At 28.8% G+C, this 18,465-nt stretch overlaps 1 protein-coding gene across 7 annotated transcripts in view; it reads right to left on the bottom strand.

Annotated features, from left to right (window-relative positions):
* Positions 1-18,465, bottom strand: part of Galphaq (G protein alpha q subunit) — a 30,344-nt gene that overhangs the window by 4,694 nt on the left and 7,185 nt on the right. Inside the window, exons 2-9 of one of the 7 annotated variants that reach the window (XR_016177318.1) lie at positions 8,138-8,322; positions 7,500-7,654; positions 5,912-6,040; positions 3,180-3,309; positions 2,853-3,006; positions 818-925; positions 614-644; positions 1-467 (exon numbers count right to left, since the gene is read on the bottom strand). The exon at positions 1-467 is cut by the window's left edge and continues 201 nt beyond it. Coding sequence is in view for 4 of the 7 variants with exons in the window: in XM_089174670.1 (XP_089030796.1) it covers positions 818-925; positions 2,353-2,460; positions 2,853-3,006; positions 3,180-3,309; positions 4,641-4,769; positions 5,912-6,040; positions 7,500-7,654; positions 8,138-8,322 (1,098 nt within the window). In the remaining 3 variants the exon portion in view is untranslated. Of the gene's footprint in view, positions 468-613; positions 645-817; positions 926-2,352; positions 2,461-2,852; positions 3,007-3,179; positions 3,310-4,640; positions 4,770-5,911; positions 6,041-7,499; positions 7,655-8,137; positions 8,323-18,465 lie in introns of all 7 variants that reach the window. The other 6 variants (XR_016177317.1, XM_089174670.1, XR_016177319.1 and 3 more) reach the window with 6 other exon arrangements.

Here is an 18,465-nt window from a genome sequence, read left to right as displayed (position 1 = left end):
GGAAATGTTACAAATAATGAGAAATATTATTGTGTTTGTATACATGCAATAAATAACCCTTAACCAGAAATAGAGTATTTAACATTAAAAGAACAAATTTTATATGTTTATTGAAAAAGGAATATGGAAATTGGCATTCTTATAGCATTTAAAAAAAATTAATACATAAGTTCAATCTATTATTTGGATCTATAATATATTAATGTGTTCGCATGATAATAAGATAAACATAATGTAAAAAATGTGTACGCATGTTTTGAGTAGTAGAAGCAATTTTAACGTGTGTAGACAAAAAATCACCTATAACACATCATGTGTACGTATGTGTATATATATATATATAATAAAACGTAATTGAAAAAATTCGTCCATATATGGTCGTAATTAGGCAAGATTAAATTCCTTAAGAGCAGTCTGCATAATCGTATCCTTTACGGCACAGAACACAAGCTTGATATTTTCCGTATCTGATAAATGAGATCCCAATCATCACAAGCAGCATGCAATTATAATTGATCACATTATTTCCTAGATTAGTTTTCTCAAAAAAAAAAAAGCAAAGAAATTCATTTGTTAATATAAAAACTTAATAATTAAAGAATTATACACACACCTGAGATAGAAGGATGCAGGCAAGATACACGCTACAGCACATAACATTCCCAAAAGCAATATTACGAGGCATACGTATAAAAGATATACAATTGTATATACAGAGTATCTTAAGTTTTTTCGAAAAAAAAAAAAACTTTGGACACATCCTCTGTATATATATATAAAAAGAGATTTAGTTTGAACAACTTTGAATGTTTCCTACCTGTGGCACATGTGAAGTGAGAATAAATAATCTTCTCACTATCTGGATTTAGATCGACAAACATCCTTAGAATAAATTCTCTAGCAGCTATGGCATCTCTTTGTGGGCCTGTGAAATTTACAGCAAGCAAATAGCCTGAGATATTACTTCTACATTGGTTGGAAAAGCAAAAAGATTTATGGTTAATTAATTAAGGTGATTCAATTCGTTAGTGATAACATTATAGATATGTAGAATTAATAATATTAGTAATATAATTATTACTCGTGAATTCAATTTTATTTTCTTACTAAATTTCACAAGATCGTATCCTAAATACAATTTTATCCAGTGCGAATAATAAAATTTGTGTGAAAAAAGAAGAACAAATTGAAATAAATGATAAATTATTTAATATGTCTGTATACCACAGACCTTTTTGCTGTAAATATAATAATGAAGTCGTATAAATAATATTTCTCTTAAAAAAAAAAAAAAAAAGGAGCTATCAAATGTTATATGTGTGTATAAAATAGACAAAAGAATCCTGTAAAATGCGTAGAGAAGTTCTCAATGACGATGGTGGTGTATAAACGTGTTGGTGAATATTCTAGAGTAATTAAATACGATAGTATTACGGAATATAGAGGAGGAATTTAAATCAAATAATTAAGTTTGCTTAAATCCAATATAAATGTGTGTTCCAAGGGCAGCTTATCTAATTAGTTGCAGCATACGTCAAAGAAGCCTTTCGAAAGCACCAGTAATAAGCTAAATATCTTACATAAAGATGATAAATACTTATATATATATATATATACAAGGGATTCTGTAACTGAAAATACAAGAAAACAGGAAATGATTCTATATGAAAAAATAAGTTGACAATGTAAAATAAAATTGGTTTGTATAAACTTTTGTTTGAAACTTATTTTTCAAATTTAATTCTACATTGTCGACTTAATTTTTCACATAGAATTACCCATACTTGTTTGTACCACCATTTACAGAACATCCTGTATATTATAAATAATAAATAAAATTTAAAAAAAATATATATATATATATGTATAGATATTTTCCAAAATAAAAATATATATGTACTTGTTTAGGTTTGTATCGTACTAATGAAAAATTCTTCGTTCACTGTGGACAAATGGTTCGGATCAATAATAAATTTTGTTTATACCGGTTCAATAATACATGTATCATTGGAATCATTTGATATTCTGTATATTAATTCTACGTAATACTATAAATCACGGATGAGAGAGAGATATTAGTTATTAAAAGAAAAAATCAAGACAGAGGAGAGAGAGAGAGAGAGAGAGAGAGATAGAGTGAAAGATTTTGATACATATTATTAATACAGAAGATAGATATGTGCATCTTATATTTATATACGTATATATAGATTCTTTTGTACCAAATAAGGGGGAAAGCTTTAATGATAACTGCACGTTTTACGATTACTGGGTCAATTGAAAAAATTGCTCTACGAGAAACTTGCTACAAAACAATTGTTTGGCCAGGTGACAAGTTGCACTTAAACAGACCTGTCGCACACGTGAAGTGAGAGTAGCACATGCGGTCAGGATCAGGATTCGAATTGAGATAGACCTTTAAGATGAATTCCCTGGCCGGTACATCTTGTTGCTTTGGGCCTATACCATAAAACTTATTGATTGTCTAATAAAATGATTTGTTGTGCACTATGTACCTAGTAATACGTATTTCAGTGAATATATCATTGAACAAAATTGATTGTTCTTATTTTAGACAAATGTCCACTCATCTATACATCGTTTACTATTCCTAGAAATTCTTTTTAAACGTAGACTAATCTCGTTGAACATTTTTCTTGCCAAATGAAAATAAATAAATAATATATAGGACGTGGTTACTGTATTTCTAATATAATCGACGTATCAAAGATTTTTGTATCTTTGATATGATGTGTAGTTTTTTGCAACGATAATTGAACTAATAATTGTAGGAAATGAAAAGAAAGATAGATTGATAGATATATTAAATAAATAAATGAAATGTAACTTACCATCGTATTCAGGAAAATAATCCACCAGATGAGAATACATTATTTTCTCCTCGAGTAGATCTTTTTTATTTAGGAACAAAATAACGGAAGAATGTTGAAACCAGGGATATGTTATAATCGTTTTGAAAAGCGCTTTACTTTCTTCCATTCGATTCTAAAAAAAAAAAAAAAGAAGAAAAATACAATAATTAATATACGTTCAATTAAATTAATTATAATTACAAAATATAATTACATTATGTTAGTCTGTATAAAAATGTTCTTATAAAAAAAAAAAAAAAAAAAAACAAAAAGAAAAAGTTGACTTATTGGGTGTTCCTTTTTTACCTCGTTTTCCGATTCGAATAAAATTTGATCGTATTCACTTAAAGCTACTAAAAATATAATGGAAGTGACGTTCTCAAAACAATGAATCCATTTTCTTCTTTCCGATCTCTGTCCGCCTACATCTACCATCCTGCAAAATATATTAAATGGATTAAAATTTTTTCTTCGATATTTGGAACAACTATATTGCATTTTTTTTATGTATAAAAAAAAATATTTAAAAAAAAACAAAAAAAAAAAAGAATTCGTATTAACCGACTCTAAATAAAAAATTATATCACGTACATGTATACAATTTTCATTCATCCATAATTAAAATATTTAAAACATCGACACGTTTTTATTAATATACAGAAAAAAAATACATTATGCAAAGAAATTAGTATAAATTAGAATAGATAAGCATAAGCATGCCAGTGATGTTTTATTTTTTTGTTTTAAAGTGTTAAAAGAAAAACATGGACTTGTTTTTTTTTTTTATTATTAATTATTTATTTCTTTTAATTAACTCATGCATATAAAATAACATTTATGCAATGTGCAAGAGAGAAAGAGAGAGAGAACGATTTTTTGATCCTATTCCTTTCTTTTTTTCTTATATACAAGAAATTAGATTAATGCATAAAAAAAAAAGAAAAAGAAAAAGGAAATCGTAATTATGTGAATCGTGCTGATTTGTGTAAATACATTCATAACGAAGCAGCAACGATCTTGCTGTATATTTTGAAAAAAAAAAATAGGAAAAAACACCGAACACACAACACAAAACAGCCATATTGCGAGCGAGTATATATTATAGCGCTTACTATATACATATTGTTTGTTTTTTTATCATTTTTTTTTTATTTCTGTATTATTAATTTTATTGGAACTCCTACTTTTGTGGATTTATTATTATTCCATTCGCTGTAAAATATTGATGAAAAAGAAAGGAAAGTAATTTGAAAAGAAAAAAAAAGACAAAAACTAAAATGAATTATTTAAATTATTAGAAAAAAAAAAAAAGAAAATATTCTTCAAATATAAAAATGAAAAAAAAGAAATATAAATATCACTGGCCCATAAAAGAAATAAATGTGAATGTAAACAATGCGCGGTAAAAAATAAAAACAAAGATAAAACGTGTGTAATGTGTATATCCTCTAACAAAAACAAAACAAAAAAAGAGAGTACGAAATATGTGTAAATACAAAATTAAAAAAAAAAAAATAAACAAAAAAGAAGACAACAAAAATGTGTAGTATAAGATAAAAAATAAATTTATATGTAAACTGTAAATGTTCAAATTGATAAATTGATGATTAAAAAAAATATTGCAAAATAGTCACTGTGATCATATAAAAATAAAAATAAAAATAAAAAATAAAAGAAAAATAATATACAAAATAAAACAAAAAGAACAAAAATTATATATATATGATAAAATAAAATAAAAAAGTAAATATATATTTGCGTTAGTACCTAAATATGATGGAGTCCAGATCAAATGGATATTCTATAATGCCGGTAGTGGGAGCTCGAGCCCGAAGAATATCTTGCTCGGTAGGAAGAAAATCAGGCTTTTCAATACGTTCTAGGTCACTAAGATAACTGTAAAAACAAACGAAGCAACAGTCTGACACAGTGCATGCCATGCAAATATACATATATATAAATACATACCCTAGTAGCACAAAATATTAAAAAAAAATTGAATACATGTATATTTAATATTTTTCAATATTTTGTACTATTAGGGTATATACTTAAATGATGTATAAATATATACATATATATGTATATATATATATAAATATTAACAATAAAAATAAAAATGATAATAGATAGTAATAAAAAGAGAGGGGAAAAAATTATATATAAATCTCAACAAATAACAACAATCCAATAATATAATTTTGTTTTTGTTGTTGTTTAAATCCTTTCTCAAATGTGTCCTGTAAAAAGAGTAAAAGAAGAAGAAGACAACAACAACAAAAGAGAGAGAGAGAAATAAATCTCAAACTCGATTGGAGAATCCCTGAAGAAAGTAAAAATAAATAAATAAAAAGAGATACAAATTATAAAAAAAAAAAATGAAAAAAAAAACTGACCCCTCAGAAGTGGACTGAAACGATAAGAGGAAAATTTGTTGGTTTCAATAAATGGGGAAAGGAAAAGTAAAAAAGTAGAAGGAAAAAGGGAAGAAGAGAGAGTAATAAACCAAGAGGAAAAAAAAAGAATGAAAAGAGACAGACAGACAGACAGACAACAGACAGAACTATTCAACGAATTACGAGTCCCATGGTGTTTGTGTATGAAGTTGCACGATTAGTAAAGTTGCAAAAATGGATGCAGACACAATGCAAATAGAGAGAGAGTAAGAGAGAAATAGTAAGAGATAGTAGAAAGAGAAAGGAATAGGAATAAGATAAAAAGATGGAAAGATAGATAGACAGATAAAAAGATGCAAAAGGAAAAGGAGAAGAGAAAGAGAAAGAAAGAAAGAAAGAGAGAAGTAGTGGGGGAAAAACAGAAAGAGAAAGAATAGAAATAAGATAGAAAGAGAAAGGGAGACAGATAAATAAATGCAAACGCAGAAAGATAGATAGATAGAGGAAAAGAGAGAGAGAGAGAGAGAGAGATGGTGGGATTGGTGTGAGCGAGAGAAATAGAGAGAATAATAAAAGACAGCAAGTAGTAGTTGGCAGGCACACAGGCAGCTTCATCCTTTCGTCGCACAACGAGAGACATACCTAAATCGGATCTCTTCCAAGTCAAAAGGATACTCAATTATACCGGTAGTAGGTACTCTCACACGAAGAATGTCTTGTTCGGTAGGGAGATATGATGGCGCCGCAACTCGATCTATCTCCATTAGGTAACTGAAACATCGTGTTCTCAATACCTAATGCGTGTGGAGAGGAGCGGTCGTCCAATAGGAATGAAAGAAAACAAATAAATTGTAACCGAAAGAAAAAAAAAAAAGAAAAATAAAAGAAATTACAAAAAAATAAAATTAGAGTGTCGAAGAAGAAAAAATGAAAAATAAGATTTTAGAGAAAAAAAGATAGATAGATAGATAGATAGATTTATAGATGAGATTATTATTGGTGCTGTGCGACGGGACGATCGATCGAAACAGATAGACAGAGATAGAGATAGTATGTCCTATGTATGTATGTATGTATGTGTGTGTGTGTGTGTGTATGAGAAAGAGGAAGAAAAAAAGAGAGAGAGAGAGAAATTGCACAAATTTTAAGGACCTTTTTTTATGTATGTATATATGGTGTATAATATACATTTTTTATAACGAGACATATATTTCTTGGTAAATGCCTATGAGAAAAATAAAGATGAAAATTAACAAGGAAATGATTTCTTTATTTTTCTTATCTTTCTTTCTTGTTTTGTCGACAAAAGAGATACACTTCTGATAATTAACCTGCAAAACGTCCGCTTAAATCGCACGAGTGGGAGAGTAAAAGAGAGAAACAAACAGACAGAGAGGGAAAGAAAGAAAGACAGAGAGAGAGAGAGAGAGAGAGAGAGAGAGAAAGGATAATGATCAGGATTAATTCTCATTTCTGCCGCCACAAGTTAATGGCGTGTGTGTCCACGACAAGCACGTAAGAGTATGAATGTGTACGTGTAATGCTATCACGTATACAATAGAAAAGGATTAGTCGGTAATTATTATCGTTTGGAAATAATAATAATTGATATTGTTATTATTATTATTATTATTAAATTTTAGATTATAACAATAAAATAAAAGGATATATAAAAGTGATCTAGAAGATCGTTTAAATGTAATGAATTATTACGATCGAAGAAATGTGTGTTCGGGTGGTAATAGTTACCGACCGAGTGAGACATCATTTTACTTCATAGTTTTTTTTTTTTTAATCTTCATCTTATTATTTTATAAAAGTAATCACGATATTTTCTCTTTCATTCCCTTCCTTATTTTCTTCTCCCTCTTTTTATTTTATTTTAATTAAATTGTCATAATCGTTCCTTTCTTTTTTTTTTTTTTTTGATTAATATTCACGATTTCCGTCCAAGATTCAAATTTGATTCAAATAGACTAAAGTGAGAATAAAAGAGAAAAAGAAATAGAAAGAGAAAAAGGAGAGGGAGAAAAGAAGAAAAAGAAAAAAGAGATTAAAAAGAAAGAGAGAGAGAGAGAGAGAGAAAGTGAAAGAAAAGGAAAAAAATAAAATAGGAAATAAGGTGGAAGAATAGTCGAGGACGATGATTTTTTTTTCTTGCTACTATTGTTTTCTTTTTTTCATATATAATTATATATATATATATAAAAAAAAAAACAAAGATACCCACTACTTAGCAGAGTCTGTTAGTTGATACTCTCGTCTGCGATCATAACACTCTTGAATTCCGCTGTCATTCCATAAGTCCTTGATCGCTTCGACGTATGGACTTTCGAATGTCGTGACCGTTTCAAAGTCGACTGCTCTCACGAGTTCCGCTTTTTCCTGGATAAAAGAAAATAATGTTAGATGAAAATAGACGAAAATAATAACATACATATGACATTTAACAATTCGATTTATAAAATATCTGTAAGTATAGAAAGATGACTCAAAAGTTGATTATAATAATTTTAAGAAATCATTTATACCCTCTTTTCTTTCAAGAATAATTTGGAAACTATATACATTTGTTTATATAGTAAAACTAAAGTCTGAGGAATTTGTAGAATGTGAAAGAATTATCTTAAACATTTTTGAAATAGAGTAATTGATTTAAAAACGCTTATCTACGGATTTGGCTCACCCACTGTGCTAAAAAATTAATGTGACAAACTGTTATTATAATAATATTATATATAATAGTATATATATATTATAATTATATATAATAATAAATATATAATATAAAGAATGAAATATTATAAATTTAATTGTGGAATAAAATAAACGTTGAAATTAAGTTAATCTATTGTCAGATATACTAACTATATTCGATGAGTCGCCATATTCGATCTTGAGTAGTTCCATCGCCCGGATCATCGACTGCATCGCCATGAATATGTTTTGGTAAACAAGCTTGATAAATCCTCTCTTATCTTCGTCCGAATAACCGGAACCGTGAATAATTCTCATCTGTTTGATGAACGTGGATTTGCCCGATTCACCAGTACCTATATTTGTACACGCAAAACATTACTTTACTACAAATATAATAATACAATTAAAAATTGTTCTTAGGCCCATTTCGACATTTTGCAAAGCCTTATGCAAAATACAACAGAATAAATAACGTGGAACTTTTTGTCATCATGAGTGTTAGCACACTCATGAATAGGGCCTTGTTTGTGCGTGTGAAATAATTTATTTAATTTATTTTCTTTTTTTCTATCTTATCAAGCAAGTACACTTGCAACCGATTGATCTTAATTAATAGATGAATTTATGACTTCTATTCATACGCACCATAAAACGTCGCTAATGGGCCTGAACATACACTCACAAGCACATATACTGTTATATATACTGTTTATTTTTTTTTTTATTGAATTAAAAGAACGAATTATTTTATCGACGATCATTTTACAATCCCATTTATATTTATTTATAAATGTACTTTAAAAAATAACTATACAAAATCTTGGATAGATGTATTATCGATTAAAAAAGAATATCATATTTTTCCTAATCGATTTTAAATTAATTATTATTACTTTTAAGTAAGAATAATACAGTAATAAAGCAAAAAAAAAAATAAATATGTTGTTTTGTTTTATCAATATGACTGAAATATGAGCAAACCGAATATTCTAAATGCTTGAAATAAAGTCAAATATAAAATTGAATAGCAGTAACCGTTGATGGTGGTAGCGGTGGTGGTAGCGGTGAAGGTTTGGGTTGGGGTGGTGACCTCAACTACGGTAGTCATCGTGTTAAAAAAGGGGTGGCTATACTCGAGGAAAATGACTCCCTTTTTATAAGAGTTTCTTTCTTTGAAGTTGAACACAATGGCGACCCGATGCCAGTAGCCTTGTTGACGCGTGAAGAAAAAGAAATAAAGAAAGAAAAGAAAAAGAAAAAGAAAAAGAAAAAAAAGGAAAAAAAACATTGGACACTTGCCAACGAATTTGGTGTCATTTATTTTTGACTCTAACTACATAAATTATTAAAATAAAAACAAAATAATAATAATATAATAATAATGAAGAGAAAGATATAACAGGTTGAAATTCAACAATTATAGGACACATTTTCAATACAGGGTGGGAACAAATCCCTAGAGTTGTTTGAAATATAAATTCTTTTTTAGTTTTTTTTTTTACGTTAATTATTTTTTGTTCAAATTGTAAAACTAACTATAAGCCTGTAAAGTTTTTTACCAAAAGAATAATTGACTTTTAAAATCACATGAGAAGTTTTGGCATTAACCCACCCACCATTTAGTGCAAGATCAGGATTAGATTTCTTTGAAAATTTGTTGGCACGCGTCCTTTCAACTTCAACTGAATGAAGATAAGGAAACTGGCGAGTTTGACTTTTGTTAATCACTCGTATTTATAGAAATAGCGTAAAATTTTACTCCAAGAACATGCTCTATTTGTGTGGGGGCGAGAAGTGTTCTCGGTAAACACGTGATCGTCAATCCGGTGAACAAAGTGAATTACAACATAAAGTTCACGAGTTATTTTCACCATCGATTACTTTTTTACGTTGCTAAACAAAATTTTTAGGCTAACTTTTTTTTTCAAATTTTATGATTACAATCCTAGGAACTTTTTTTTACACATTGCAACAAAGTTAAATTAAAAATTAATTGAAAGCCTTTTGGTCTACCTAATATAGTAGAATAGATTCAAAATAATATTAATTTATGTGTGTGTGTGTGTGTGTGCGTTACACATTCGTATAGAGTTGAATGAATTTCATTTAAAAAACTAATCGCATAGAAAATATTCGCAGCACACCGTGTAGATACGATGGCGCTTCTGTTCAAAGAGAACGACATCAAATTAAAAGCTAGTCGTATAATTATCGTAGCTCTGATCAAGCATACTACTCGAGTAAGTGAATCAAATATGTATATGCATATTAAGTTATATCTGACGCTGCTACTACATCACACACGAATGGAGAGAACACGTTTGGAATTAGAATTTCTTAGAAATAAATGTTTGCATTTTAAATCTTTTTTTTCGGTTTATTCTTCTTTCAACAACAATAACAAACAAAAAAACAAATAAAAAGATGAAGAACAAATATTTCAAATAGATTTATTTATTTTTCTCTGCAAAAAAAAAAACTAGAATATCATACATACACAGCTTACTTTTCTATTATAATTTCTAAATGCAACAAATACATTCGTAGAAGAAAATAATAGGTTTCCTTAACGAGCGTCGCGTGCACGCTAAAAACCGGATTTAATATCTCACATCACGTGTATTCTCATTCTCCTCTTATGACTTTTAAACGTATAAAATGAAACTTCATCTTCCTTTTATATAGCTTTGATCCATGCTCTAGATGATAATATTACGTGATAACCGATCGTGAATTCGCTAAGATTTCAAATTCTTATTAAATCGACGCCATTTTGCTAAGTAACGATGACCGACCAATCGTTTCAAATTTCACGTCACGTGATTTTTCGTAAGTCAATTCAGCAACTATATGACAAATATTACAAATAAATTTTGTTCGAATATGTTAATCTACTTTCGCACATAATTAATAAACAATATTATTAAAATAATTTTAATTTATATATAATATTATAAAATTATTTTCTATGTGATTGAATATTTATTCAAAAAATAAATGAAATTAAATATATATTCCAAATCTCAGCCATTTTAATTTTTCTATTGACCATATTTTTTCAAAAAATATAATTTATTAATCACAAAATGATAAATAATAAATAATTATTGAAAAAAAAAATGAATTAATTAAGTAAAAAATATATTCACACTAAGGGATGAAAAGCATCTTGAAGGGCACATATAGATAGGCGTCAGAGGTCATGGCGTCGTCAGTCGGCGTCAGTCGACGTCGGCGTCGTCACGTCGCCACTATCGGCATCTCTCTCTCTCTCTCTCTTTCTTTCTCTCTCTCTCTCTTTCTTTCTCTCTCTTTCTCTCTCTCTCTCTTTTACTCTCTCACTTTCGCGAAATCATGAATGAAAACGGGCGAGCGGCCAGCGTCTGTCTTTACGTACGCGTACCAATGTAAACATGTATATGTATATGTACATACTTACTTACGTACGCACATACACGTGTACTGTTTTTGCATTTGTACAACAGCCACCCTCGACCCTGTTTCTCCTTACGAAGAACACATTTTTTAAAGAAGTCAAGAGAGTTAACGCCGTGAACCAAAAATAGAAAAGAATTCTATACAATCATTTATTTAAATAATTTTGTAGAAAATAAATGAATATACTATGACTAATTTTTATAAATAGTTTTCTTAATAATTCAGGTTAAAAGTACACACACACACACACACACACACAAAATTGATCGTTGTAAAATTTAAAGAATATCCTATTCTGAATTAAGGATAAAATGTGAAAAGAAAAAAAGAATAGAAAGAAGTGGGGAATATTATAGGAAGGAAAAGTCGATAGAATTGAGAAGAAATTTCTAGAGAAAAAAAAAATAAAACCTGTAGAAGGAAACACTTCCATGAATCAACTTCTATATGAAAATAAAAATTCCGATGGTCGGTTGAAAAGGCTTTGGTAGAAATCGTTACGAAAGTGATGACTTATGCAAATGCAGAGGAAAGGATGGAAGACGGGGAAAAAAATTGATTATGCGCATGCCAAAAGATCTGGGGAAAATTGAAGAATGGGGAAAAATAATAATGAGAAAAAGAAATTAGAAAAATGAAAATTATCTAAATTATTGGATCAAGATAAAAAGAAGGAAAAATTTGTTCATATTTGGAAATAATTTATAAGTTATAATCACAGTGTTTAAATGCAAGGTAAGATCTAAGAGTCTAATAACATTTATTCCAATTTTGGTATAAATGATTGAAATCACTAAAACAATATAAAAATAAAAATAACAAGAGATTGAGAGCCACTGAAGATTTTTCAATTTATTGAAAATGATTTGTAGGTTATAATTAATGTGTTAAAATACCTAAATAATTGAAATAATCGAAAAGAGAGATAAAGAGAGACATACAGAGTAGATTGGTTTAAAAATATGGGACACATCATGGCAAGATGAAGTAAAGGAAAAAAGAGAGAAAGAGAGAAAGAGAGAGGAAGAAGACAGTGCAATGAGAAAGAAAGAGAGACTGAGATGAGTCACCAGGTTGCTGCTTGCTTGCTTGCTTGGCGGTGGCCGCCACCGAGAAAGATTATTCGAGAGGAAATGCCTGCTTCTCGACCTTCTAGGCTCTTCTAATAAACGCGAAAAGAGAGCTATCGGAATCTCGAAGATATAAATGGGCCATGAGTTAGTAAATGGCGCGGAAAATTACGTTTGAAATTCCCGCGCACTCTATACGCGATTCTTCTTCCTTTTTTCCTTTCATTCGCATCTTTTTTTTTTTTTTATTATTATTTATCGCCAATTTAAAAAAAAATCACTCAATGGATCTTGAAAGTTCCTTGGTGTACCAACAAATTCCTAGAAACTTCATAATAGTTCAGACGATTCGAAAAAGAAGAAGAAGAAGAAGAAGAAGAAGATAAAAAAAAATTAACCTACAGACTAGTCCTTGTGTAAGAGTAATTGATATTTAAAAATTATCTAGAAACCTTTAACGTCCGTATCATTATTTTCTATCCCTTGTTTTTTTCCGTAACTTTTTCCTATAATTTATACACCGTTATTTCACTTTTCTGTAATATTTTTTGTTTATGTTTCAACATCATTATTAAAGATTTATCTTTAAATTGTGTGTGTGTGTGTGCGTGTGTGTATGACATTATCATTGTATTTATAAAGAATAAAATTATTTTTCCATCTAATCATTCTCTTCCTTAGTCTTTTTCTTTTAAGGTTAATTCGAATTTTTTTTTTCTTCTTCCATGCCTTATTCTCTTCTTCTAAATATGGCTACCATTGCTACCCACACAGTTATTCATATGACGTAGGTTAACTCTAAACACCTCTCTTATATGGTATTTTTAATATACTCCATTTTATATATCACCTTAAGCTTACATACGTAACAAACGCTACTACGTTCTTTGAAAAGTTTAAAGAGTCTTCTATCTTGGTGACGAGAAAGAGAGACGTGTTTCATTAATCGTTTATCGTATGTATAAAAATATAACTATAGGACATTTTTGACGCCATTTTTAAAATGGCTTCTATTACGGGGAAGCAGCCATTTTAATACTCTAATAATTCTCATAATCGTCCACTTGGAAAATAAGTTTTCTATTAATAACAAATCACTTTTTTTTTTTTTTTTTTTTTTTACATGTGTGAACGTAGTATTTGTGTATGAAACGAACAGAAACTTCCTGGATGAATTTTTATAATTAATTGCTTTTCTTTTTTTAAATCACTCTAACATGTAGTTACTAAATCTTCACGATAAAGTCTGCGGGGAAAAAGAAAAACAAAGTAATTTGTATTTTATATTACCTTGGAACTTTTAGGGATTTTTAGTAAAATTGCAGAAAAAAAAAGAATATATTCATTCGCATGTGTGTGTGTGTGTGTGTGTGTGTGTGTGTGTGTGTGTGTGTGTGTGTGTGTGTGTGTGTGTGTGTGTGTGTGTGTGTGTGTGTGTGTGTGTGTGTGTGTGTGTGTGTGTGTGTAACACATAATATTTGGACGACAAAATATGCAAGTAAACGTACTTTTTATTTACCGATATTATTGCAAAATTTATGCAAAAACTAGATAAGAAGAAGGAGGGACAAAAAAACGTAAAATAAGTTCGATTTAATGAATGAATGAAGAAGTAAGGAAACAACGAGGAACATTATAACGACGTGGGCGGGGCACGTTCGGTCTCTGGCTCTTTTCCTCTCTCTCTTTCTATATATATGTATATACATATATATCGAGTTCATTAACAAGAAACTCTTAAAGAAAATTGTTAAAAACTAACTAACTAAAAAAAAATATTCATCATTGACCAAAAAACTCTTAACCCTTTCAAAAAACAAAAACAAATTCATTTAAAATGTATAGAAAAAAAAATAATAATAATAATAAGTCAAAGAGAATAATGACGAAAATTATTTTAAATGATAATATAAATCATGACACGTATCTACCTTATTTTTTATTAAATGGAAAAAAATTTGGAAGAAAGAAAAAAAATTTAGTTTCTAACCTCAAAGAGTGAAAGAAGAAGGGTGAGTAAAAAACGACCGTTTGTACGAAGATCGACGAACGAACGAACGGAAGGCTTTCCTGGTTTTGTAGAGGAAAAGAGAAAAAGAGTGAAACAGAATGAGTAAAAACGAGAGATAGAATGAGATAGAATGAGAGAAAGAGAGAGAGAGAGAGTGAGTGTTACGTGGAAGCTTCAGGGAAGGTTCGCCACCGGGGGTGGTGGTGGGTCGATAGACGACGACTCGGTACAGGGGTGAGAAGGGTGAACATGTATATGTGTACTAGCGTGTGTATATATGTGTATGTGTGTGTGTGAGAGAGAAGCTTTTGCTTCCCCCAGGCTGAAGCTAGCACTACCGCGCCTCGATATTTCCACCCACCCTCTCTCTTATTTTCTATCTCACTTTATCTATTTATCTATCTATCTATCTTTATCCTTTTCTCACACTCCTGCTTAAGACAGCAAGAGAGAGAGAGAGAAAGAGAGAGAGAGAGAGAGAGGGGTGAAGGAATATACTAGCCACCGATGCCTATTTTCATTTAACGTCGAACTCGCACACACTATTACTATTACTAACTACAAATACTAATACTAATACTACTACTACCACCATTATCATCATCCCCCACTACCACCCCTTCCAGCAGAATCCTATTATCGCGTTTAACGCGTAAGAGGGTGCTTCAAGGTCGTAGTCGAAGCTCCTTTCTTAGGAGAGACTTGTTCACGGAAGAGTCGTTTCTTCTTTCCTCGAGATACGTTTTCATGTTTGTTAACCGAAAAATAAAATAAAAAATAACTAGCATAGGGAAATGGGGAAAAAGAAAAATACATTTCAAAGGGATGAAAGGGAAGAATTTTATGATATCAATTTTTGTTTTGATCTATCTGAAGAATATTTTCAAATAATTTACATAGTTTTACTTATTTTCTTATGTTCTATTGATAATGATAATAATAAAAAAAGAGTGAAAACGAGAGAGAATGAGACTTTGGATTAATGTAATTGTAGACTACATCTTTCCCCTAACCTCTTTCATTTATCTCTATCTCTTTCTATGACTCAAGTATTACTCATCCGTAGACCTATATAGTGTCTGCTTTTGTTTACGAAATGATACGTATCGTTTGTAAGTTTGGTAGATAAGGTGTATATGCATGCATATGTCTATACATATGTATTTATAAATATAGAAAGGGAGAGAGAGAGAGACAGAGAGATTTCTTGTAGGAAGTTATTATCTTTGAGATAACTTAATGCGAATAAAATATATATGTGTTTATCTTTAACCATAAGTCAAAGATATTTGCATAAATTTCAAAAAGAAATTATTTTTTTCAATTACAATATCAATTTATAAAAAGAAAAACAAAATAAAGAAAGAAATTGGATCAAAGTTGGATCATTTGATTAACGTTGTACATTAGTTTATCCCCACTTATTCGTAGTATGCTAACTCCTGATTGGTTAGCAATTTTTTCTGGGCATTTTTTGAAAATGTTTCTACCATTTTGTTGTTCTTTTTGAATATTCGTCATAATCAGTCTTTCCTACATGAGAGAATACAGGTATAGTTTACATACTTGGGCGTGTCCGGGATTGCACGTGCTCGAAAAAGAGCCGTTCGATATGTAAAACTCAATATCGATTTTCAATGGTGTGTGATATGCATAATGCGTGCTTTAACGTACCTTTAAACGAGACTATATATTCAACGTTATCTCTTTTTACGATCGCGTTTCCTCTTAACGGACCACGTCCAAATGTTTATTCCGTTTTTTCGAGGAATTAATGTTAATCATATAAAATGATATTTTTTATTAACCATATATATATATATATATTCGATCGTAAAACTTTCCAAATTTCATATTTTTCCTTCCATTTATTTATTTTTTTTTATTTTCGTTAATTAAAAATTTGTTTATTTAATTTTTTTAAAGTTACGTTTTATTACAAACACGAATACAAAAATACGATCTAATTTTACTTCATTTGATTTATAATATAATAATAATAAATAATATAAATATACATATAATATTATATTATATTATTATATATATATAATTAATATTATAATTAATTATATTTTTGTCATTTAAACAAAAATATAACACAACTGTAGATGAAATTTTTCTAAGGTTTTGTTACTTTTGTTTTTTTAAATTCATCCATTGTATTTTTATATTAGAAATAATTAGAAGTTAAAAAAAAATTTGTTTTATAAAAAGAAAAACACTATGTGTAAGTTAATGTTACCAACAATGATACAATTCCTATCACTAATTTTTACTCCTTAAATTAACAAACTTACTATATAATTTGATATTATGTGTGCATAACAAAAAATAAATTTAAAAAAAGATAAAACAAAAGAAAGAATCTCTTTAAAATGAACGACTTTGATTAGTTTCTTTGCTAGAAAATCTGTTCGAGGAAGGACACGACTGAATTAATGAGAATATGATAATGTTATCAAGAACATGAATATGTACATATATATATATATATATATATATAATTCGCAAGTAAAAGATCGTAATGTTTTATCGCTTATAATTTTTTTTCTTTTTATTTCTTTTCATTTCGTGTACGGGACAACAAACTGTACGAATAAGAAACAAGTTCGACGAAGGGAAATAAATTATTTTAAGAAAATGACTATAATTGTAAATTCCAGTCATAGTAAACGAGAAATGAAAACATAAGGAAACAAAAAAAGAAAGATATGGCAAAACTTACGCATAAATCTTATTAATATAATTTACAATATTTACATCAACTAAATATTTAAAAAAAAAAAATAAAATAAAATAAAATCAACAATAAACCCTACAACGTCTTCCATTTTAATCGTCACTTATATTCCATGTTTAAAAGAACAAACTTTACGTAAAGAAAAAAAAAAGAAAAAAAAGAAGAAAAAATAATCCGCCATTTTGTATAAATAAATGGAAACAAATGATTGGTCGAAAACTTTCGCTCGTGTCACTCTAATAAACTGTGAGACAAATTTAATCAATGATAACGTTGTTTCATAAAAATCAACTAATTAATTCCGATCGATTACAAATTTATGATCTTTCAAAAAAAAAAAAGAAAATGTCGCATTTTATTTCACGGATCGTAACTAGAAATAAAAAATAAAATGTGAAATTAAATGAAGATCTCTTTTTTAACAGCAGACGTTATATTGTTTCATGCAGTATGCAACATGTTACATGAATACATTCATACATACATACATATGTAATAATATCGTGTGAGAGCTTTGATGCCAATATTGTTACATTGTTCGAATTCAACTGAACGACCGCCGATCAAAAATAAATGCCCGTAACACTGGCACCACACGATGACGACGACGACATATTGGAGTTCGGTGTACACACAACAAACGTGAAACACACGACGGCTATTTAAAAGGCGCGTATTGCTCTCTTTTGAAGAATTATTGTCTTTTTATCTTTTTATTTGCCCCTTTTTTTTTTACAGAGTCCTATAAACCGTTATGTAATCGACAAAACGTGAAAAAGATAAGTATGTAAGCCTTTTATTTTTTTATTTTCAATAGTAAATTTTTATATGAGAGATTAATCCAAAGTTCCTAGACGATAACTTTTGACCTATGAATTATAAATTAATAATCATAATAATAATAATAATACTTTTATGATTTATTTTTTTTTTTGGAGTATGTGTTTCTTTTATTTTTTTTAGGTTAATTTACGAGAAAAAAAGAAAATTAAGGCCGATATCTATCAGGATTTTCAACATAATTTGAAAACTGCCAAGTAATCTGTATAAATTCTATATCTAACCTCTAATTTATTTTCTATGAAAGAGATTTAAAAATGACGAATAATTTATTGTATAATTTAATTAATAGTTGCGTATATTAAAATAAAAACAAAAATATAAAACAAAAAAAATAGAAAATGAATTTAAATGATTTGTGTATTGACTTATTTTTAACTAACTTCACAAGAGT

Source organism: Polistes dominula, unplaced genomic scaffold (assembly GCF_049000335.1).
Source record: "Polistes dominula isolate Pdom_NZ unplaced genomic scaffold, Pdom_raw_medaka contig_16, whole genome shotgun sequence".
In the NCBI taxonomy this organism is placed as follows: Eukaryota; Metazoa; Arthropoda; class Insecta; order Hymenoptera; family Vespidae; genus Polistes; species Polistes dominula.
Note: the sequence above shows the minus strand (reverse complement) of the source record. Positions and strands in the feature narration are given on the sequence as shown.